At 38.7% G+C, this 24,871-nt stretch overlaps 2 protein-coding genes across 5 annotated transcripts in view; both read right to left on the bottom strand.

The window, feature by feature from the left end:
- LOC113661265 (signal transducer and activator of transcription 1-like) overlaps window positions 1-24,633 on the bottom strand; it is an 81,071-nt gene extending 56,438 nt beyond the window's left edge. Inside the window, exon 1 of the mRNA XM_047814480.1 lies at window positions 24,499-24,633. The gene's annotated coding sequence lies outside the window, so the exon portion shown is untranslated. The remainder of the gene's footprint in view (window positions 1-24,498) is intronic.
- Window positions 4,333-24,638, bottom strand: LOC113661254 (signal transducer and activator of transcription 1-like). Of its 4 annotated transcripts, none has more exons than XM_027175292.2 (24): window positions 24,499-24,638; window positions 20,780-20,907; window positions 20,175-20,319; window positions 19,957-20,052; window positions 18,954-19,043; window positions 18,433-18,511; window positions 17,875-17,969; window positions 16,434-16,585; window positions 15,927-16,085; window positions 15,727-15,819; window positions 14,702-14,761; window positions 14,560-14,589; window positions 14,383-14,473; window positions 14,231-14,272; window positions 13,504-13,587; window positions 13,254-13,352; window positions 12,961-13,096; window positions 12,028-12,083; window positions 11,037-11,131; window positions 10,710-10,849; window positions 5,373-5,561; window positions 5,186-5,267; window positions 4,983-5,079; window positions 4,333-4,817 (listed from the first exon to the last, which is right to left on the bottom strand). In XM_027175292.2, the coding sequence occupies exons 2-24, from the start codon at window positions 20,905-20,907 to the stop codon at window positions 4,794-4,796; spliced, it is 2,262 nt and encodes a 753-aa protein (XP_027031093.2). In that variant the 5' UTR covers window positions 24,499-24,638; the 3' UTR covers window positions 4,333-4,793. The 4 variants fall into 4 exon arrangements, with proteins under 4 accessions (XP_027031093.2, XP_027031094.2, XP_047670439.1 ...); XM_027175293.2 differs by lacking the exon at window positions 24,499-24,638 and adding an exon at window positions 21,530-21,635; XM_047814483.1 differs by lacking the exon at window positions 24,499-24,638 and adding an exon at window positions 21,584-21,608.
- Window positions 24,639-24,871: the final 233 nt, after the last annotated feature.

Raw genomic sequence — 24,871 nt, 5'->3', positions numbered from 1 at the left:
GACACAACAGCGTGGAAGAGGCAGAAATCGTGGTCAAGATAATAAGCAGTAGTTCAGGGCAGGCGGCAAACAATCGTAAGACAAAAGGACAGAACAAAGTAACGAAATAGCCGTGACTGATAGCCGTGGCAAAAAGCCGAGACTTCGCACTGGAGTCAAGTTCAATTTCAAGCTTTATAGGAAGCGGGTGATTGGAAGCAGGTGGCGGAGTAATCAGTTCCAGTAAGAGGATTATGGGAAAAGTAGTCCGGAAATTACTAATACTCAGTGGAAGGTTCCCTCTGGTAGCGATCGGAGGACGAGGCAGGTGCCTCAACCATGACAGCTGTGGAGGAAGGAACTTGTGTTTGGTGTAATGGTAACAGATGGAAATAAGGAATAATATAACAATATTCGCATTGAGGCACTGAGGCATTGAGCCTTGGCCTAGAAACAACAGGAAGTTTTCACTGAGGTTACAGTGTGTACTCACACTTTGCCAGCTGGGAGTACACAGAGGGAGAACACAACAGAAAAAGTAATAAAATTAGAACGCCTGCATGTGTATCAGTCCTCTGAATGTTAGAGAACAAGCTACATTTTTATGATAAGAAGTGTTAAAATAGTAAAATAAATATTTATATTTATATAAAATAAATATTTTACTGAACATGAATGAATTTTCAGAGTTTATGGAATAAGAATTAAAACATATATATATATACATGACTCAAGGTCGGGTTTACACGTGGCAGCCGCTGAAGGTACGTCGTTATCTCACATGCAACATCAGAACGGTGCGTACAGAGACGACGCGAACGAGATGCCATGGTCCAGAATTCTTCAAACGTAGAGCATCCTGATGTTCACTACACTATACATGAACGTTTTCTGCCCGTGTGAAAAGCACTGAGGTCTGTTGTGTAAAAATCAATCAATCAATCAATCAATCAATCAATCAATCAATCAATCAATCAGAACTAACTTTGGGGGAAAAAGGCAAAAAAATGTATTGGTGAAAAGAGGTAATATATGGTATTTTACTAAATGAAACATTTTTGCCACTTTTTCTGATATTATGACTACAGTAATCCCTCGCCACTTCGCAGTTCAAGTTTTGCGGCTGATTTTTCAAAAATATTCATCGAAAAATAAAAATAAATAAGGTTTCCCAGGATGCCAGACAAAGAGAGAAACTCTCTCAGAGGCTTGGTACATACCCACGGGCACTCAGACAAGGCACATGATTGGTTCCCGGTGAGATATCTGAGCTGATTGGCTGCGCATCATCGGATCCTCTCTCAGCTTCTTCCCTTGTTGTATCTCACCACTCTCTCACTGTGTCTCACGTATTGTCTTCGAAATTAACTTTTCGTTAAGCCCCTACAATGCCTCCTAAGCGCCGTGGCCCTGTGAAAAATTCCTCTAGTGAGCCCAAGAGGAAGAGGAAAACCTGACCATCAGTGAAAAGTTCAAACTTAGGGCCAATCCTACTAAGCGGATTTTCACCTATCGCGAGGGGTTCCGGTCCCCATTGACCACAATAAACGAGGGATCACTGTACATTTATTAACATTTAGTGACCTTTTTTCTCGTAAATTACAACTTTTTTCTTTATACTTTACTTTGAACTACTAAGAACTTTATATTCAAAATCTTCTGGTTTTATTTTTAAAACACTGGCCCTATAAAAAGTAGCTTTTATTTTAAAGCGATAGTTTTTGTGTCTTTAAATGAATTGATGTCATTATATCATTAATCATTTAGAACTTAGAAAAAACCTGCAACAAGTCCTCTGTATAATTTTAAATTGTTAAAAAGTTGAAGAAGGAGTCGGAGAATTAAATAATAAGTGTGTTGTGTGTCTGCAGGACATGTGGATGTGGTACATTTTCTTCTGGAAGCCTGTAAGGTGAACCCAGTTCCCAAGGACAGGTGAGATCCACATCTGGAACGATGTGACTCGACATGTCAGAGAAATATTCTCTTTAACTGAGAAAGTCTTTTGTTAATATTAGATTAATTTAGAAATGTTTTTTTTACATGTATTTTAAGGGAAAATATAAAAAGTAAGTGAAATGAAAAGATTCTAAGCAAACAAAAGAAACAAAATACTGTACATTTTAGGATATTTAAGTTAAACCTTTCAAGAAAGAAACAAATGCCAAATATCAAAAAGTCTAGATATACTCTTCATATCCTTGCATGTATGTATTAAGAACTTATATTACATTATAATATTTAATCAGATGAATTTTTTTTCTAATAAAAGGTTCAAAATGTCTAAAATCTGATGAGAATTTGAGTTTGTGTGTGTGTGTGTGTGTGTGTGTGTGTGTGTGTGTGTGTGTGTGTGTGTGTGTGTGTGTAGGTGGGGAAACACTCCTCTGGATGAAGCCACACATTTCGGGCATCACGAGGTGGTGACGGTGCTGCAGGAGTTTAATAATAAATACAGTAATGTGGAGAAGATCAGTGCAGATAAGGAAAATGCTGCCAAGAACCTGGACAGCATGCTGGAGACCTGAGAGGTGTAAAGTTCACACCAGCAGAGGGCGCTCTCTCTCTCTCCCTGCCTCTCTCTCTCTCATTTTCTCCTCCCAAATTCATCTGTTTGCAATTTTTATCTTTGGCTTTTTACAGTTCAGTCTCTTTTTAGTATTTTTAGTATTTATCAGGATTTGTTATTTAAAACATTTTGAACCGTCCAAATTTCTAAATTTTTATAAACAAATAAAAAATAAAAAACAAACCGTTTGTGTCGACTCAGCCCGGACTTTGGCCACGTGCATCTGTTTACGTTCTTTGCCACGTGTCTGCCCCGCCTTCGTCTGCTCCTCCCTGTCTACTATGGGGTCAGAATTGTTTCGTTATTCTGAATAAATACACTATGATCCACAAATAAATATAAAGAGTTTCACAAATATTTTGACAAATTTCACAAAAAGAAATGAAATTCACAAATAAATAAAATGGGATTTGCAAATAAAAAAAATATTTATAAATTGTATTTATTTGCGAATTGCTTCCTGCTCATTTGTGAATCGCGTTCTGTGCATTTGTGAATCACGGCACGCATTTGTGGATTGCGTTCTGTGCATTTGTGGATTTGAAACATTTCTAACGTCAAGACGTGCACAAGAATACACAAATAGGTGGACTCCGCCCACCGTCAACTCCAGCCAATCGGACAACGGTCTCGTGGCGCTGACCAATCGTGGCACGGTCTACCTCAAACCAATCACGTTCTGATTTACTCGCACTATCACAGTGTAATATGTACTGCAAAATACGATTAAAAAAAAAACAAATAAAAAACATTTGTCGCAGATTCGAGCCCAATCTGGTAACCCTGTATGGATTGTAGCCAGCACTAAGGGTTAGTTCAATTCTGCTTTCTTTGGAAACGATTTCAGCATCATCAATGGGTCCAGTGGTAGTGTGAAGAGCGAGTAAATCAGAACGTGATTGGCTGGAGTAAATGGTGGGCGGAGTCCACCTATTTGTGGATTCTTGTGCACGTCTTGACGTTAGAAATGTTTCAAATCCACAAATGCACAGAACGCGATTCACAAATGCGTGCAGTGATTCGCAAATAAATACAATTTATAAATATTTTTTTATTTGCAAATCCCATTTTATTTATTTGTGAATTTCATTTCTTTTTGTGAAATTTGTAAAAATATTTGTGAAACTCTTTATATTTATTTGTGGATCATAGTGTATTTATTCAGAATAACGAAACAATTCTGACCCCATAGTCTACACACCTGTTTCCTATTGTGATCACCGTGTCTATTTAACTGTGCCGCATTGCCTTGTGCATCGCGGAATCTACTGTTGTCTTTGTCCTGTCTCTAGTCCGTGTGTTGTTTCATGTCCTTTTGTTATTAAACCCTGATGATTTGGCTATCCTGAGTTTGGGTCCGCTTCCTAACCCCGAGTCATGAGCGTCAAGTTTATTTGACAGAACATTTATTTTATTTATTCCTATTCATTATACATTAAAAAATTATTCCATCAATTGTTCGAAAGCTTTTATACGGTTATGAACATTGTCTTGTTATGAATTTACAATGAGAAAAATTCTAAACTTTCTCCTAAACTAAATTAAAGTGTTTAATATGTAACATTATTGTTAGTCGTAGATCCAACATTTAAAGAAAGATTGTGTCCCAAGTGTCACCTTAACAGGAACAAAAAAATACATTTAAAGCTGAGAGTTAGATCCAGAGTTATTTCTTCTGTTTTTGTTTTTTAAAAAATAAACTCCGTGTACAAAGAAATACGAAGGAAAAGTGAACAAACAGGATGTAAAGAAACTTATGATTTAAGCATTATGTGCAGCAGAACTCTTTTTTTAGTAAAAGTATATTTTTATTTGTGAACACGTGACCGGGTTCAAAGTATGAGCTGTGTGAACACGTGACCGGGTTCAGACTATGAGCTGTGTGAACACGTGACCGGGTTCAGACTATGAGCTACATGAACACGTGAAACTGTTTCAAATGACAAGTCTGTATTATTACTTTAAGATGTACAATATTAAATAAAGCTGTGAGGAAAAGTCTGTCTGTCTCTTCACACAGTTCTGGTACATAATGATTTTTTACAAAATATGCAATTAAAAAAATTCACCATAAAACAAACGCACACACACACACACACACACATACACACACACACACACACACACACACACACACGTTAAATTTCTCTTTCAGGAAAGCTGGAGGACGAAGATGGAAGCGTTCGCTGCTGCGGATTTACTGCGGCAAACTTTCACACTGATGAGAGAAAAAAATAAAATAAAATCAGCATGTAGGTTTCCTATAAACCTGAAAGGACAGATTGAGTATCAGTCAGCGTTAAAGCAATACAGTGACATTTTGTTTCATCTACAAAATCCTCTGAAATAGATGATGTGTTTTAAACTCATACTGTACAAACAGATGTACAGGAGAGCACTGAGACAGATCTTGTTGTAAATGAAGAGTATGTACCAAATCATCCATGCCGTTGTTTTTGTTAATGCTCTGCAACACACCGAAATCCTCTGGACTTAAAGGCAGGATTCTGTCCTGAAGTCGTCCATCTGGGCTGCAGAGGAGAAAGCATTGCAACAGTTAGTCATCCATCTTAAAACGAAATCTGCTTTATCATACAATATACTTTTATTATTGAGGTTATATTTAAACAAACGCACTCTGACACTGAAATGATCCGTCTCGTTAAGTACCCAGAAGGATTCGGGGGAAACGGTTTATCCACGTCCATGTCTTCTGAAGCTGAAATCATTAACGTTGTCAAGATTAATGATTTTTATATAACGCTCCAGTCAACACATCACAGACTGTATATTAAGGCTAAAGTGATAAATCAAGTGTGTGTACCGTCTGAAGTGCTGCTGTAGTAGTGGCCGAACGCGACGTCTTTTGGGATGTCCGGATACAGATAGAGCAGAGGAGTTTCTGGAATGTTCTCCGTGTCCATTAACATGTAGTTCCGAATGACGTCAGGGAAAGAGAGGTTGACTAAATCCGACTTCCTGTAGGGCTTCACAGAGTGTGTCTGAGGTTGACCTGCGTTTCACACGACAGAATACGTTAGATGTATCTGATAAAACGTTTGTCTTCTCTATGTCATTATACACTGCTACGACATTCTTTACTCTGATTATATTACATCACTAATCACGCCAAATGGTCATGTGTTTTCTGTACAATTGTGTGGTTCTGACTTTGCGGGAACGGAACAAATGTGTGACGGTCAGGTGTCTGCGTGGTTTAAGCCGTATAATGTTGTTCGGCCAACAGGGAAAAGAATGAGTTTTTTATTAAAGGGAATTTGTTAAGAAAACAGCAAACACATGGATGAAGCCACACATTTCGGGCATCACAAGGTGGTGACGGTGCTGCAGGGGTTTAATAATAAATACAGTAATGTGTAGAAGATCAGTGCAGATAAGGTGAACTCTGCCAAGAACCTGGACAGCATGCTGGAGACCTGAGAGGTGTAAAGTTCACACCAGCAGAGGGCTCTCTCTCTCTCGCTATCTCTCTCTAACTCTCTTTCTCTCTCCCTCTCTGTCTCTCTCTCTCTCTCTGTTTCTCTCTCTCATTCTCTCTCTCTCCCTCTCATTCTCTCTATCTCTCTTTGTGTGGTCACAGGAGATGAGAGCTTTTTTCTGTTTTTTCTTTCACTTTTCTCATTAGAGTTACTCTCTTTTGAGGAAGTAAGAGAAAAGAAAGATTAATATAGTTTTTTGTGTTAAATAGTGTAGTTTATTAGACAGGTAAGTTAGTCAGGTGAGTACTAGCAGGGTGGGAGCGGGATGGCGTCCCTCACACAGAGGGGGACGTCACCTGTCTCCCTTTGCCATGGCGTCAGGTGTGTGCCGGCTAACGGCGTGAGTGTGGAAGAAGTGTTACTGGGAATAGGGACGGAGGTCGGGAATGAGAACATTTTCGCTGCTTCCCGCATTAACAAAGAGGTGGTGGTGTTTCTGAAGGAGGAGAATCAGGCGAGACACCTGACCAACACCGGCATTGTGGTGAGTGGTGAATGAGGATATAGAGTGGGAGCTAAAGTGCTACGGAAAGGTAGCTAGTAAGGTAAGGACAGTTTACCTGAAGAAAGTCGAGTCCTTCAGGAGACATGTGCTCATGGTTTTAAACCAGCCGGAACTAGACGTGTCTTTTAGAGGGGTGTGTGAGGGCAGATCGTTTATGCTGTACATTAGTACGGGGCAAATGAAATGTTTTGAGTGCAGTGATGTTGGGCACAAGAGGCTGGTGTGTCCCCACAAGGCCCATGCTTCTGAAGAGGAAGCTGGGCAGAGTAACGTGGTGGCAGCTGAGCAGAGTAACGTGGTTGCAGGCGGGAGTGAAACGGTGGAGCTACCGGTAAAACGCAGAGCGGAATTTCTGGCTCTGGCTGTGAGCAGTGTGATTGTCCCAGAAGGGAGCAGAACGGAGTCTATGAGCGATGTCTAACACCGATATTCATGTGGAAAAGCGAGCTGAGGTGTCAAACATGAAACTAACCCAGTGTCTGGTGAGGTGGTGATTAATACTGGGTGTACTGAGAGCATTGTGCAGGCGGAGATCAGTGCTCATGACAGTAACACAGAGCTCAGCACCGAAAATGTAATGGTTAACACACAGGAAATCACTGTTGGTGAAGGAAATGTGATGATGGAATCGAATAGTGACTCTTTAATGATCTAAACTGAACAGGTCGGCTTCAAAACCCCGATAAAAAGGAAAAAATAGGAAAAATGCAACTCACAAGTACGTGAAAAAGATCAACCAAGAAGCCATAGAAAGTGAAAGTGACACAGGAAGTGATGTGGTTGTACCTGAGCCCAGTGTTCCCATCCCTGCTGTGAGTAACATTTTTACTAAAGAATACAATGTCACTGAAATTAACACTTGTGACACTTCCTAAAAGTCACAAAAAACATGCAAATGGTCAACATCAGTGATCACTTCCCTGATTTAAAATGCCATAAAAAAACTTGAAACCATAAAACGTTTTATGTCTGAAGGTTGTTTTAAAGATAAGGAAGTTTATAGACTGAAAAAGATAATGACAAAACGCGCTAACTTGTGTGATGATGGAGGATAATTTCCTCAGTCCTCAGTGGCTGCACACTCTGCTGCTGTTAGTAACTCTCTTCTGGTTTGTCATGGATGAAATACATATAGCATCTCTGAATGTTAATGGGGCGAGAGATAGCAGTAAGAGAACAGAGATTTTTGAAATGGAGAGGTAGAAGAAGATAGACGTGTTGTTTTTACAAGAGACCCACAGTGATAACAGCAATCTCACTGACTGGACACAGGCATGGCCTGGTCTTTCCTGCCTATGCCACAACACTTCCACAAGTGGAGGGTTGGCAATTTTATTTTCTAAGAATTTTACGCCAGTCACTTTCAATACAGAGGAGATTGCGAAGGGCAGACAGTTAAAAGTCAGGGCCCAGTTTGAGAAACAGGTTTTTATTTTTATGTGTGTATATGCTCCAACCTCTCCGGGTTGAGAGACTTGTTTTTTTAGATTATGTGTGTAAAGCCATTGGGACATGTGATAATGAAAAATTTTTATTTGTTGGTGGGGATTTTAACTGCACAACAGACAACAGCGACCGCAACCATATTGAACCGCACATGACTTCCCGTACACGCCTCAGTCAAATAATCCATAAGTACGGTTTAAGCGACACGTGGCAGTCATTTCATGGCTCCCAGAGACAGTACACATGGACACACACCCGCAACAATCTTATGTCGCTCGCAAGGTTGGACAGGTTTTATGTGTTTAAACATCATTTAAACATTTTAAAGAGTTGTTTTATCAGCCCCTTATCAGTTTCCTGCATAGCAGTTTTAAAATCTATTAAACCAAAAAGTGCATACTGGCATTTTAACTCAGCTCTTTTACATGACACATTTTATGGACATTTTTACATTTTTTTGTAAAAATTTTAAAAAGGAAAAGAAAAATTTTACATCCTTACAGCAGTGGTGGGACCTGGGCAAGGTACACACCAAACAATTATGTCAACAGGAAAATGAAATTATGGAACTTTAATCTCTTTTACAGCCAGCAGGAGAACAGGCCCATGTTCAGACCCTTAAAGCCAAGAAAAGAATGCTACAGTATCTGACCTCCTAGGGTTAAATGTACAAGGTGCACTAATAAGATCATGCTTCCAGAACGCAGACCAGATGGATGCACATTCTAAGTTCTTTTTTAACCTGGAAAAAAAGAATGGCATTGTGGGGGAAGACTTGCTCAACAACAGCTTAACTGAAGGGTTGCTTCCACTGGGTTGCGGGAGGGCAGTCCTCACGCTACTCCCAAAAAAAGGAGACCTAACCAACATAAAAAATTGGAGACCTGTGTCCCTGTTACATAGCGACTATAAACTGCTCTCTAAGGTTTTAGCCACCAGACTGGGAAGCATTCTGGAAGAGGTGATAAACTCTGATCAGTCATACTGTATACCTGGGAGGTCAATATTTGATAACATCTTGCTGGTTCGAGACCTTATAAGTGCCTCAAAACTATTCGGGCTGAAAATGGGTCTGGTCTCCATAGGCGTTCAACAGAGTGGAGCATGATTTTTTTATGGAAAACTTTTAAAGCTTTTGGTTTTAGATCTTATTTTATATACAAAATAAGAGTTTTATATTGTGACATTGAAAGTGTACTGAAAGTTAATGGTGGCTTATATGCTCCTTTTAAAGTGTACAGGGGAGTAAGACAAGGTTGCTCTCTGGCAGGTATGCTCTACGCCCCAGCCATAGAACCATTTTTAAACAAGCTAAGAAACGAACTGAAAGGGTTCTCATTTCCGGGTTGTGGGACCCCTCTCCGCTTGTCAGTGTATGCTGGCAATATAGTGCTAATTTTAGACAAACAGAATGATTTTGACAAACTGAGTAGTATCTCCAGGGACTATGGCAAAATATCCTCAGCCAAAATCAACTGGGATTAAAGCGAGGCCCTTCTGGTCTGGCATTGGTCAGCTAGTGTACCCAAACTCCTGGGGGGGACTGCTCTGGAAAAAAGACAATTTTATATATCTAGGAGTTTACCTGGGAGAAGAGCCTTTTATGCAAAAAAACTGGGAAGGGACAGTTTTAAAGATAAAGGGTCACTGTCATTAACAACCTGACAGCGGCCTCCCTTTGGCACAAAATAGCATGTGTAGACCAACCTGTAACATTTTTAGCAAGAATCCAGTCAATGTTTTTAAACTTTTTTTGGGATAAGTTACACTGGGTGCCCCAAAGTGTTTTATACCTACCCAAAGATGAAGGTGGGCAGGGTGTAGTGCGCCTACAGAGCAGAACCGCTGTTTTTTGTTTGCAGTTTGCAGTTACAGAGATTTTTATGTGGTTCAATGTTTGTAGGTTGGAAATGTGTGACCAGTACTATTTTAAAATCTTTTAGGGATCTGGGACTTGACAAACCCTTGTTCTTAATGGACCCTCAAAAGCTGAACATTTTGAAACTACCTGTTTTTTATCACAATGTTTAGTGTGGAGACTTTTTAGGACAGAGAGAGAGCCACAGGCACGAACTCGCTACACTGGCTACTTCTGCAGCCCCTGATCTACGGAGCTCGCCTGGACATTGCAGACAGTGCCCTCACCCAGACTCTACAAACATCTGGTCTCATCACACTGGGACACCTTGTTGGACCATGCTGGACCAGGTCTCAGGCAACATTGGGCATCAAGGCAGGAAACACCCTGGACGGAGTGCCAACCCATCGCATGGTACGCACACACTCTCATTCACACACGCACACACTACGGACAATTTTTCCAGAGATGCCAATCAACCTACCATGCATGTCTTTGGACCGGGGGAGGAAACCGGAGTACCCGGAGGAAACCCCCGAGGCACGGGGAGAACATGCAAACTCCGCACACACAAGGCAAAGGCAGGTATCGAACCCCGACCCTGGAGGTGTGAGGCGAACGTGCTAACCACTAAGCCACCGTGCCCCCCGCTTTATTATAATTAATATAGATTAATTTAGATAATTAATATAGATAATTTATTAATATAGAAAAATATTAAAATAAAAAAGAATAATTATAATAAAAAGAATAATTCTCTTTTTGGTATCGATTTAATGTTCAGGGTTCAGATAAATTTGTTCCACAAGTTTTGAATATATCACTTTCCACAAGCTGAGCTACCAGCCCTACCGTTCAGGGACTGCTCCACCCACGTGATGGTGATGCCTCCGTCTTTACATGTCTCACTGAAGCGCAGGAGGAAAGTGCCTGGACGTTTGTCTTGAAGCAGAATTTTCTCCTTCTCTTTACTAATAAAGCCCATGATATACCTGAACACATACATAAAGACAAGCGGTTTACTCCATGCAGTCTGTTATCTTCAGAAAGTCTACTCTAACTAGTCTGGGATTTGCAGACAAACTGAAAGTGAAAGTTACATGAAAGTACACAGTTACAGCAGACTGAATTCAGCTTCAACATAAGAACCTGTCTGTCTTATGTTCTTGTTTTTTTTACCCATCATTCCAGATGTTCAGTAAGCATCGTTTAATGAGGTCCAGGATTCCATCAAGCCACAGCCAGAAAGCAACTCCTCTCTCATTGGATGATGTCTGAAATAAAAAAAAATGATACGAAATGAATGAACTCTAGTTTAGAGAAATTGATACATACAATTAAGGGGCAACTTTTTAATTTGTAAAGCAAAACTACGTAAATATTCGTATATGTGTGAATTTGGCCTGAGTCTGCTCAAAGGTTTGTGCCCTCAGATGTTTTATGTCCAAAGACTGTGATCAAATTTTTTTCTTAAATACCTAAAATATATGAATAGTACTCTAGCATATGTATAATACATACACACATGTTTATTTGATTTCATTGTTTCTATTATTTTTATTATTTATATTTATTTTATTGTGTATTTCTTATGCTAGGTTATCTTTGAGGTCACTCCTCAAATTTGCACTGCTGTGTCATCTCTTACAATGAGGGATTAATAAAGTTTCATCTCACCTCGTCTCACATCTCATCTCAACTAAAATAAAAACATCGATCTTCCATAGAGCTTGAAAAAGCCTTATAAAGTCAGATTATTTTATAGAAGTGCTTTTGTGGGACAATTGAACTATTGTCAGAGAGAAGATCAAATAAAACAAACGCATAAACATTAGACACATGAGAAAGATCTTAGAAATAAGCAGAGAAACATGAGGAAATAATATTTCTTAATATTTCTTGCTTGTTTCATTTCTTTCTTTATTAATGTTTTGCTAAACTCGTACATGAACGTCCTGATGTTTTTGAGAGTCTGGGGAAATGTTTCTCTCTAACCCACACCCAGCTCTTTGGTCTGTATCTGTCATCTATCATGTCATGCTCAATAAGTTTCGTTTCATCAGAAACCTTCTAAGTGTGAAAGTACAACAAACAAAGATACTGAAAAGAAACAGAGCAGATCTGGAACAGAGTTATAGTGAATGTGAATAAACTGCATTAACACACTCACCTTATTGAACTTGCTCCAGGAGACCGGAGTTTTCGGGTCTTCTTGAGCCTCAGGACCTGCGGACATGAGGATAGAACATGAAATACTCTGTTTATTTGATTTATAGAGGATTTGTCCATTAATCACAAAACAATTCCCTCACTTGCCCCTTTTTATTCTCTCTATTCAAGTTAATTAAAATAAATAAATAAATAAACCAATGCAGATTATCTTGAAAACTTTACAGCTTTACATCTAACTGGTACAAAGCTCAGAAACTGTAGACTCTCTCCATCAATCTTAAATCATTTACTTTCAAATTTGAAGTGTATTCCGTGTAGGTCTCTGCGAATTAGTTGCTATAGAAACGATCGTGTAGAACAAGCGCATTAATATAAATCTTCACTAGTGTCAGAGCTGCTGCTAATTAATGTTAATTGATTAATAATAAACAATCGGACCGTGAGAATCCAGAATTGAGCAGTGCTGTGGATAAAATAAGGCATCAATATACTGGATGCCTATTAAAATGACTCCTTGAGTTTGTTCATTTAAAACTAAGTTTTTTCATTTTAAACTTTTTATCAAGACATTTTTAGAAATAGCATCCAGAGTGTTTAAAGTCAGCAGAAAAACTTATTTTTATTTGACCTAAAACAAGTGCTATTGAACTGTCCATTCATTTTAATTACAGCCGACATCACAGCGCGTAACGTCCCAAATCCGGTTTCAAAAGCGGCCGACAAACATGGCTGCCGCGGATTAGGCTACAACTGTCAATGGCCATCGGCATTCCCACATGCTCAGTCACTGGACTTTGATTCAATGCCGTTTCGTGAGGTATACAGTACGCTCAGTTTCTTTAGGTTCCCAAGCTTTCGATACCTTTGTATTTCTGCAGTGGTTTCCGGTTTAGGAAAGTATGTGTTTTGTGTAAATGTATCTGTAGCTCACCGAGTATTTTATCTGCGAGCATGCTCAGTTGCTCCATGTTAAGTCCTCTCTTAGTGATCGAGGAAAACTGCCAGCTCAGAACCCTTGCTAGGTCTCCCCACATCATCAAAGGAGGGTTCAGGAAAAACCCAAGGTTCTGAAATAGAGTTTTTATTTTTATTTGTGGTAAAAGAGAGAGAGAAGGGTGTGTGTGTGTGTGTGTGTGAGAGAGAGAGAGAGAGAGAGAGAGAGAGAGAGACAGACAGACAGACAGACAGACAGACAGATAGAGCTGCCGGGAAAATGTCTCTTACCTGATAGTCAGTACAGAGCATATTATACCAGAGGATGGAGGCCCAGGCGCTCGGCATCTGGCTGATATGAGATATTACCACTACAGGAAGTGAGGTGGTCTGCATTCACACACAAACACACAGGAGTTGTGAACTCAATTCTCAACCTGCTCTACACTCTAGATATGCACTGTAATTTGTGTGTGTGTGTGTGTGTGTGTGTGTGTGTGTGTGTGTGTGTGTGTGTGTGTGTGTGTGTGTGTGTGTTTACCGTTATATCGATGGAAACATCTGCTTGCTTGAGTTGTGTGTCAAAGCTGATGGAATGAAGTTCCTCTGTGATGACAAGAGGAGACTGGAGGAAAAACCAACCTTTATATTATCTTTACTTTATAATATTCAACCAAATAATCACCCTCGCACACCCTTTCTTCAGTGGCCTTTCAAAGCCACTGCCGGATAACTTCATTACTCTACTTATACATTATTTTTTAACTTTAATCAAGTAAATTGTTTTAAAGTGCTTTAAAATGGAAAAACGTTAAAAAAAACTTTTTGCTCCTCATTTTTATATTGATCCTCAAATACTCTATTGCTAAAGGTCTTTTTAACGATAGGAAAAATGTACATAAACACCAAGGTGATGGGTCTGAATTAAATATAAAGCAAGTTTAATAAAACTTAGGAATTATTACAGTTTTTCTGTACTTTATTCCACACTTGCAAAATCCTTTAATTCAGGCAATGTGTAAAAATAAATAAATAATTCTTAAATAAACTGAACTCACACTATAGTCAGTGAACCTGTATGTTTTTTGTTAAATTTTACATGAATGGTTAATTAATAAACATTGATTTGGTTTAGAGTATGTTAATAAAAGCATAAAATAAACCAATTCATTATTTTCTTCATAAATGAAATAATCAATTATAACATACAAAATACACACACACACACACACACACACACACACACACACATATATACATTTTCCAACCTCATTTGTTTTACTTCCAGCTGTTTTCTGTTCTTTCAGTTGCTGTATGTAAAAAAAAAATAAAATGAGGAAAAACATTAGTATTAGAAAGTTACCACAGAAACAGTCATTAAAATTTCCACACTGCATCAGTAAAACTGTGTCATTCATACCAAGTGCCGGAACTCTGCAGACAGGCAGCCACTAGATTCCTCCATATTCATGACTTTACTATTGGTTCCTAAAATATTGAACCTACGGAATCTGAATTACACATTGATTCAAGTAATTAGCAAACATTTATTATTTATTATTCAGCTTACTAAAAAGTACAAAGTGCAATTTTTTACCCCTTGGCTGTATTCTTTTCTGTTATATCCCTAAGTAGAAAATAAAGTACAGCAATAATTAAAACTACAAAATATAAATTATAGTTAATAAATACAGATAACTTAGTAGTATTAGTAATAGTATTTCAGCATAGAAACGTACTTATCGAAAGATGCTTTAACTTTTAGCTGGCAGTTCAACTCCGGTAGTTTGACCAGCAGCCTAGGAAAAAGGAAAATGTTGTTGTTATTGCTGCCCTTGTTGTTGAAATGTGAAAGTTTTTCCCAACACCATGATATTCCGTGTAGAGGTAATACAGCAAAAAGTTGTATTTTTGATCTCATCTGTGGTTATTTGAGTAAATAACTCCTCCTCTATAACTCCTGACAGGATCAACATCGACTGTGCCATCATATGCAATAATAATAAAATATGTACATCAATATCATACCATACCATTTTGTCCTTTGTTTGTACTATTGTATACAATTTAAATGTAGAATAATCCATTTATATTTCATTATATTTATTTTTCTTGTACTGTAAAGCAATTTTAATATTTAATAAAGTTATATCTTATAATAATTGTGCTGTTCAGTTAGGTTAACCTAGAGAATTACTCTATGTTTATTAGAGAACTGTGGTCATTTGAATTCAATTTTGTGCTTCTCAGTTAACTGTGGTGTTTGTTTGAGTAAATATGTGATCATTTGAGTTGATTGTGGTGTGTAATTGAGACTTAATTGAGTTGTTCTTCTGAGTTAACTCTGTTGTTTGAGTTAATTGAGTTGTTCATTTGAGTTGAATGTAGCGTTCAGTTGAGCTCACTGGTGTACATTTGAGTTGAGTTGCAGTCATTTTTCTTTTAAGTTATCAGAGTTTGAGTTGAGTCATCATCTGAGTTAACAATGTTGCACATCTGAGATACCTGTGGTCATTTAATTTCATTGTTTTCACCTGACCTAACTGTAATGGTCACTTGAGTTAACCTGTAGTCATTTGTGTCGGCTGTTGTGTTCAGCTGAGTTTCAGATATTTGAGATAATTGTGTTAAAGTTAATCTGTGGTCATCTCATTAATTTCATAACGAAGTTTTGATTGTTGCTGTATGACCCACCGTTTATTTGATTCTGTCCATACTTACATAAACTCTCTTGAGTAAAAGTTCATTCATGTCTAAAAATTACCTGATTTTAACTGTAAACTGCACACCAGTCTTTAGCACCAGTGGTCTCTGCGGATGCGTGGGCATACACGGCTGCCTTTCCACCACAATGGAACTGAAACACACAACACATGCATTTACATTCTGCAGTAGCGTATAAACCTGACCACAAAACCTAGTCAGATTCCACCTCTGACTGTTTAACCCTCAAAAGTGACGTACTTGATGAGGAGATTTTTGAAGAGCGACAGCATCTGCTCATGCAATGAGCTCATGTTCAAAGCGATGGGGTCGTTTTTGTAAGTGAAGTTCAGCACCAGTTCCTGCAGCGTGTTTAGCTGATGACGGATCTGCTGCAAACATTCTGCCACTGCTGTGAACCTGAGAAAAATTTTTTTTTACTGATTTACTTACTGTATATATGTAAGTCAAATGTATGCAGAAACATGATGGAAACTACAAGAGTAGATAGACAAAAGATATATATATAATATAGATATATATATTATTGCTACAGATAGTTTAGTTTAAATCCATGTTTGGCCATATCCAGGAGTGGTTATGCCTCTCTGGTATGATACTTTGGGTTCGAAACCTTTTAAAAATTCCATGGTATATGGTTTATATTAGATATCAGATGTCAAATATTCTACAGTCAATGGCATAATGACTGTTGATTCCAAACTTTTCAAACTGTAGTGTAAATGTACGTGTTAAAAAAAAACTCACCAGTTCTGTAATTGATCCAAGCAAGCGTTTGGAGGGCCACCAATACAAGCTATCTGTTGCCTCTGCTTCCACTCTGGAAGCGTTTCTGATATGAGTGTGCTCTGGATCAGATCTGCTAATTGTAGTGTATTTAATAACTCCTTTACAACTACCTGCAGATACACATACACATAAATCACACATAATTAAATGAATACTGTAGCATTATTGTTTAATGTCTTTTGCTGTTCAGACAAAGTGTATACTGTTAGTAAGGTATGTTGCGACACACAGTATGTGGCAAAACTGGCTGGATTTGTCACTCCTACCCGAACTGTCGCCTAGCCAGTTCCATGGCTAACCAACAAACCTGTGTTTTTGTTATGAGTAATTATTAGTATTATTAGTAAATAAAAGAGCAAATGCATTTTGCATGCTTCTGTCTTGCAGCTTCATGTTGCTGCAGACATTGGATTGGTTTAGATGGCTGAATAAAGTTAGACAGCTCCTAAATGGCCATGTGAGAATGTCAGGAGTGCTCCAAAGGATCCTGGTGGTGAGCATTACTCCTCTCCAGCAGGAGAGTTATAATATTGGCCAATCACAGAAAAGTATGGTCAGAAACAGGAAGCCCCTGGAACCCAGTACTGCTTGACAGTAGCACAGGCTTGAGGAGCAGAGAACTCAGAGTATGGGATGAAGCATCATCACAAAGAGACTGGTGTCATCACCATGGCAGCAATAGGCCTAGTTCAATCAGTGGCTGCATAACTAAACATACTGTCAATGTTCTACAGAGGTGATGCAGCTGAGCCTAAAGGAAAATGTGACCACACTCAAGGTCATTATTAAACAGCACTACATTCCATTTACCACACTTTGGCAGACACCCTTATCCTGAACGACTTACATTTATCTCCTTTATACAACTGAGCAATTGACGTTACTGGACTTTCTCAAGAGACCCATCAGAAACCCAACACCGTACTACTAGTTCCAGACCGATCCACTGCACAGTGCAGACTTATTCCAAGGGAGAAACATCAGTCTGGAAGTGGCAGCTGACAATTTGGGCAGGCATTTCCGGTTTTCTATGGAGTTACAACCTAACCTAGTCTTCAAATGTACTATAAGCAAAGAACCTGCAAGTTTATTAACATGTATCCTGCATGATCTAATCGCATGTGGACAGCATTAAGTACATGTGTGCACCTGCTTTTTAAAGACCTTTTGTGACCCAATTCTTCAAAAAACATTCACCAGTGGTGCAAATGCAAATGCACTCAGAAAATTCCTGCACAACTCATCAACTCCATCACTGCTCTTGCCAAAAAAAACAAAGGTATCATTGAGGGTCTGTTTGGAAATTGAACCAAAAAAAATAGAGCTGTCTGCTACTGGGCTAAAGGATAAAGGCAACTAACGGATGAAATGTAAGCAGCCACATTTAGCATTGGCTTACCTCTCTCATTCTGTTCAGATTAAGGTATATTTCTCTGATCTTCAACTGCTCCATCTGAATCTCTTTTGCTATAGATGCATTTACTTGAACCTCCACTGAAAACACAAAGCATACATGATTCATCACATCACATGACTCATGAATCCAAGTCTATTTAGATTCATTGTTCGGTCAATTAGAACCTAATGCTTTATATCGGTGGTTCTCAAGCTCCAGTTTGCCTTAACCTATTTCTGTAACAGAACCTTTTCCACACCCATAAAACACATTAGGTCAGAGTTGACTCTAGTGCTTGAACACCTAAATATAAGGCTTTATATACCGTATTTATGTATTTTTTATGTAATAATGGTTCTCAAAATCAGGTCCATAAAGTAAAACAGAAGGGTTTGTGATTTTTTTTTCTTGTTACATTGGAGACATCACAGCTTAGATGAGCAAAGTTATTATAACTTTGTATTTATACAAAGCCTTATCACTTTATTTTTAACTTTGTATTTATACAAAGCCTTATCACTTTATTTTCAAATGATTATACACTAAAACACAAACTCTTACTTCTACTCTGTAAAGTTTTCCTCTTGAAGTCGTGCTCGTCTTGTTGGTCCTCCAGAGCCTGAATGTCCTGTTCTGATTTCTATTCGCACACATATCACACAAATATTAGGAAAGTCAATGTTCCTGCCTACAGAACAAAGTTTTCCAGTATTTTCTTTTTGTTTTCATACTGGAGAGGTTCGCATACAGGTGAGTGGGTTACATTTACATTTACGCCATTCGGCAGACACCCTTATCTAGACCGATCTAGACTTTACAGCAGAATTATTTTTATATCCCAGCTGAGAAAGTTGGGGTCAGTGTGCAGGAGCAGCTATGAAGCAGTGCCCCTGGAGCAGAGAGACTTAAGGGCCTCGCTCAAGGGCCAAATAGCAGTGTGGCACTAGGGCTTGAACCCTGATCTTTCAAGCAACAGCCCACAGCTTTAACCACTCCCCCAGTCTATAGAGTACTAGTACTATATGTACTGTAGTTGCATAGTGATATTTGTTAAGTAAAATTCAGTTATATTTGTGTTTTACCTGCACTTTTTTCTTCAGCTCGTTCACCTGGTTGTCCAGTTGTTTCTGCTTCTCCATCACAATGTTGCCCTGAGGTGAGCCTGTATTATCCTAATGAAAAGAACAACATGGCTGGTCTTGGTGAAGGTGAAGTGTGTGGTTTTGAGTTTCTTTTTTTTCTTTTCTTACTTGAAATAATTTTTTTTATTTAAATTGTCTGAGCGGACATCCAGGTTTGTGACTCCATTTTATGTTCACCTGTATATAAACACACGCCTACACTCTCTCATTGTCGTTTCTGTTTGACTCATGTGCAGTAATTTATCCCACAATTTTCCTGTCTGTTAATCTGCCGGTTTTGACAGTGGATGTTTTCTGGTTTCCTGTTCCTGTCTGCCCTGCATTGCTCTGTTTGCTGATCAATTGGATTATCAGACTGTTTTACTCTGATTTTACATTAACCTCTGGATTATACTGCCCTGGACAGTCAAAGTCACTTGATTTGCCTGCTCTTCACCATATGTACGCTGTGCATGGATTTATTAGTGACTTTTCTCTATGTGCTTAAGTGACTAGTCTGTGTCCGTGGTGTTGTTCTTCCCCCAGTGCTCACTACTGCCGACTACCTGTGCCTGTTAAAGTCTCTTGTCCTGATCCTCCATCAGCATTTTACATGTTGGTCCTAACTGCCTCCCTGACATACATTGTCATTGCTGGTTGGAAAATCTATTTTTCACCTTTTTAAAATTTAAAACCAGAATGCATTTTTTAATGTGCAGAGTTTTTTGGCATAAAACCAAATTTCTTCAAAATCCAAGTTAGCACCAGTTGAAGTAAACATTGCTTGAAGTACTTTCATTTCTAAGTATATATACTCAGTTAGATGTGAAAAAAACGTTATTGCTGCCAGACATTATACACCAGTTTAGCAGATCTCACAGACCTCCAATCCACCATAAAAAGTGATGCTGCATTATATCGCTAAATATAAAACCAGTACAATAATTGACCACATGCACTGTACCTGTGTTCTGATGGCCATATCCAGAATTCTTCTTTCTTCTTTCAGGGCGTTGGATATAATCATAGCCATGTACAGTGGATTTTCCTGAAAGTGTTCCTACAAGGAAAAATGAACATTTTCTTGTTTTGTAATTGTAAAGCAGACGGACACTAATGATGCCAAAAGAAGTTTTTAGTTATTGGTCTGATGGGATATGTTTATCTGTGTAGGTACTGCACCTGTAGGTTACGTTGTATTTTGCGGAGGTTGTGCTGAAGGAGGAAGTTGTTGCTCGGATTCAGACGGCCATAAAGCTCATCCAGCTTACTGAGAAGGTCATGGAAACGTAGCCTCGCTAGAGACTCATCAAGTGCGACACCATCCCTGTGCCAGATGATAATAATAATGATGATTATAATCAATGGACAAGGTCAGACTACTTTATATATTGGCCAATGACAGTGTTGTAATGATAATAAAGAGAGAGTGTGGTGATGATAGTGATGATCAGAGAGAGTGTGTGATGATAGAAAAGTAAAGATTTTCTCTGGTATAAAACATCTGATTCAGAATAATGACAATTAATTTAATTATCAGTCGTTTTCCTTCAACGAAGGAATGTGAACGGTCAACTAGCCATGGATGTGAACATCTGAACAAACAAATAGAGGTTTAACCCAGAATTGTTTATCTGTGTAGGTTTATCTGTGTAGGATCTGTGTTATTTATCTTTCTGATGTTCTCCCACGACACACGATGTTATTCATCACACAAAAGTCTCTTCTGAATGCGAGATGATGTAGTCTTGTGATAAAGAGATAATGTCTAGCATATCATTTCTCACCAGTCAATGGTTTCAATCCACTGGCTGAGGTACTGACGAATCTCCATGGGAAACGCATCGTTGTAAATCTGGCCGATCTGCTCCAGGTATGTTGAGTCCAGCTGTTGTAGCTGATACCAAAGCGACATCTACCAACAGAGTCAATAATCCGTATAAACCCATATAGTGAGTAGTGAAAACCAGCTCCCATTTCCTTCTTTCCAGACTTTCTTTCTCTAATGCATGTCATTTTCATATTAAATCATTTTATTTGCATTTGAGTAACCTTCGCCTGTCTCATTCTGGTACAACACACACTGGGGATTTACAGAATAGAACTAGCAACATGACAGAAAATTCCAGAAGGTTATGTTTTTCTATCTGAATTCTTCACTAGATGAGAACAATTCTGAGAAATGATAGATCAACTTTTACTGTCATAGATTTTCTTTCTCATCTCAAGGATGACAATTTGCTCTTATTACTGAAGCTTTGACACTAATCTAAACCACATATACTACATAACACACTGGTGGACAAAACAAATCAATCAGCTAGCCCAGTGTGCTGCTTGAACACATATGACTTTCAGCTACAGTTCATTTATCAGACATTACTTCATAAAGTATAACACATACAGAGGGCTGGAAACACATAATGACTAATAAACAGAAGAAGAAAAGCAGAAGCAAAGAACATTTTAATTCCCTCTTATTCAGAAAAATATTCAGCTGTGTAATAGCAAATGAACTGTACTTTCACCACTGTTGCCTTCTCACCAAGTACATGAATTCAACTCCATCACCGATCTTAATGTGAGACTACCTGCAGGGAGGAAGTAGCTGCCCTCACTGAATGGTGCACTGACAACGACCTCTCATTTATTGTCAGCAGATGATAGGAAATCATTGAATTCAGAAGAGAAAGAGAACAGAAAGAGAAGCGAGAACAGACCCCACACCCCACCCCATCATTTCGAGCACCGCAGTACAAAAAGTTCCTAAGAATCTAGATTACAGGAAATCCCACTTGCTTTGTCCAGACTTGCCATTATATAAGAACAGTACATTCCTATACTAAGCAGACTTCCAAATAGATGATGTCTCTGCATCTGGTTCAAGTACAGCAAAGAAAACACTGCAGAAACCCTCAGCATCGTTACAGACCTCACTCACCCCAGATGCCGACCTCAGACTGACTGGAAAGAGATTCTAATGCATAAAATAGGGGGCAGTCGTGGCCTAATGGTTAGGGCAGGGGTCGGCAACCTTAAACACTCAAAGAGCCATTTGGACCCGTTTCCCACAGAAAAATTACCACAGGGAGCCACAAAACCCTTTTGACATCTAAAATGAAGATAACACTGCAGATATCGTTTTTTAGAAAAAACTGTAGTGTGTTGCATTTATGAAATCAATTAACTGCTACCGAGTAAACGCAATTTTATTTCTGCAGGCAAACAAAAATATTTTGAACAGTTTGAACTGACCTTAAGAAAAAAGACGCTGGGTTGAAGGTTACTTTCAAATAAAATGTTTAATATATAATTGAGTCCTTCGTATTCATGACCAGGACTCTCAAGTTTTGAAGACAGGCAAGCATGACCTCTCCAACCCCTTGCTTTTTTTCATTGGATGTTGCGTTAAATCTTTCCCAGATATTGCTATTTTCTGATTGGCTGTTGTGTAGCCTCTTTTTTGATTGGCTGATAAGTGTCAGGCTCGACTAAGAACTGAGACGCGCTTGATTCCTGCCCGATTCCACAGAGACAGCAGTGCGGACTGATACATTTTGGGCGCTGCGGCTTATTAAATATATGATAGTCAAAAAGTTTTTCTGCGTGAGAATATGATGTACGGCGGGAGAGCGTGAGAAAAGACCCAAATGCTTGACTGTCACTCTCAATGCGTCACACTTGACAGCCCTGCATGACAGAAAAAAATGTAACTTGCCGGCTGCAGCAAACCAAAACTGCCCTGCTTCTGTGTGTCGGATTTCGCAAGTCGGTAGTTATGAAGCATATTTTGAGCGACCAAAAAAAAAAAAAATTAAACACGGTTTATTTTAATGTTACAAGAGCATCATGATCTTAGAATTTAGAATTACATTTTTTTAAAAACTAACTAACAAAAATAAAAAAAAATTATTTTCCAAATCTACAAGGAGCCGCAGCAGAGGTATGAAAGAGCCACTTGCGGCTCCGGAGCCGCGGGTTGCCGACCCCTGGGTTAGAGAGTCTGACTCGTAACCCGAAGGTTGTGGGTTCGAGTCTCAGGCCGGCCACGACTGAGGTGCCTTTGAGCAAGGCACCCCATTTCCTACCCGGGCGCTGCAGCATAAATGGCTGCCCACTGCTCCGGGTGTGTGTTCACGGTGTGTGTGTGTGTGTGTTCACTGCTGTGTGTGTGCACTTTGGATGGGTTAAATGCAGAGAACGAATTCTGAGTATGGGTCATCATACTTAGCCGTATGTCAGGTCACGCCAACCACAAGACCAATGAACAGCTTCTCCTGATGATCTGCCTACCTGCTCAAACCACACACACCTCCTCCTCACCACATGAAGCTTGGATTACATTTAACAATTCCAGAATATGTAACTCTGCACTTTAAATACTTCAAGATAAGCAAGCCCTATTAGTATTCACTGACATTGTATTCTTTTGTTTGTTTTTGTTTGTGTGTAAGTTTTCTCCCTCCCTTCTGTTCACTGCATTCAGCATAATATCTAATTCTGTAACCCAACCCATGTCCTCCTAAACTTAACCTTAGAAGTGGAGATCGTCGATGTCTCTGTTAACTGTATGTCCCTGTAACTGTGTGCAAAACTGTGTTTTTAACATTTTTTAAAAATACAGACTCTGAACTGGAATTTTTTTTTTTAATTTCTCTTCTTGTTGTACTGACTTTTCTTCTCAGCTAAGGGAAAATCTTAAAAGTTATTTTAGTTATTAAGAGAGGACTTTTGGATATCTGCTTATCCACAGATTCGACGTCTGATCTCTCTGTGAATTCTCCAACAATCAGAAACAACGCTTTCACCGAAGTACATGAGTAAGTATGTGATCTATGTGAAAACAAATTTAATCAGGTTTGTGCTAAACTTGGCTGTAAAGAGCAAGAGATAAAGAGGATTAATAAAACGATAAGCTGGTGATAAACTTCAATGTACGTAAATGGTTATGAGAGAGAGAGAGAGAGAGAGAGAGAGAGAGAGAGAGAGAGAGAGAGAGAGAGAGAGAGAGAGAGGTGAAGTCCTCTATACCTTTCATGCTACACTTATGATAAGTTTAATAACCACTGAGAACTGTAACACACTTTCCAGTGACAGTTACACAAATAAAAATCTTCAAACAAACAAATCAATAATTCTGATGCAAATCACTTTTCCTGCAATCTGTTTTCTTTTTCCTCTCCAGCAGTTTATATAATTATAGCTGGGTGCAAAGCATTAAACTTTAATGGAAATATTCAATGAAGCAAACTGCATGCACTTTTCCCATATGAAAAAGTATAATATATAATATAATATATAATCAAATAATACAATAAAATATCAAATAATATACAAATGTGTGCACTTTTACAATCTTTGAAATATCAACAATAATTACGCAAATGATGATAATAACAATAATAATATTAACTATTATACATATAGCTAAGTGACATAAAGTCAGAATATGAAATAAAATTCGAGATCTAGCTCAATTTTGATCATTTATTCTAAAATCACTTACCTTTGTTTATAAACGCCTTCGGATCCTGTCCTGAGTGTAGAATGTATAAGACTATAAATGATTTTATTAAAGATCTTCTACAGGTTATAGAGAAAGGTGGAAACTCGAGCCAGCTGCTCACCAGGATTCTGTAACACGATTATTGTGTCTTTATGTCTTAAACTTAAAGCATGAAACACCAGTTACTGACCTGGAGATCTGCAGGATACAGCAGCCAATCAAAACGCAGTATTATTGTGCTTCGTCCTACCTCCAGTCGACAGCCAATCATCAGCGAATGCGCATGTGTTAGCCCCGCCCCATTCTTCTCTGGCTGTTCTCTTCAGTGCGCGTCCTCCCTCCGGAGGGTTTATAAAACCTAACTGAGGAGTGA

Source organism: Tachysurus fulvidraco, chromosome 6, assembly GCF_022655615.1.
Source record: "Tachysurus fulvidraco isolate hzauxx_2018 chromosome 6, HZAU_PFXX_2.0, whole genome shotgun sequence".
NCBI classification, from domain to species: Eukaryota; Metazoa; Chordata; class Actinopteri; order Siluriformes; family Bagridae; genus Tachysurus; species Tachysurus fulvidraco.
This window is presented reverse-complemented; position numbering and strand designations above follow the sequence as displayed.

Bases quoted from the DNA above. Each gene is read 5' to 3' on its own strand.
- LOC113661254 (XM_027175292.2), bottom strand. From the start codon at position 20,907: ATGTCGCTTTGGTATCAGCTACAACAGCTGGACTCAACATACCTGGAG. The intron at 14,474-14,559 runs GTAAAAAATTGC...TGTGTAATTCAG, and splicing joins GAAAAGAATACAGCCAAGGG to ATTCCGTAGGTTCAATATTT. The intron at 10,850-11,036 runs GTAAAAAAAACA...GTATGTGTTCAG, and splicing joins CTGAACATCTGGAATGATGG to GTATATCATGGGCTTTATTA.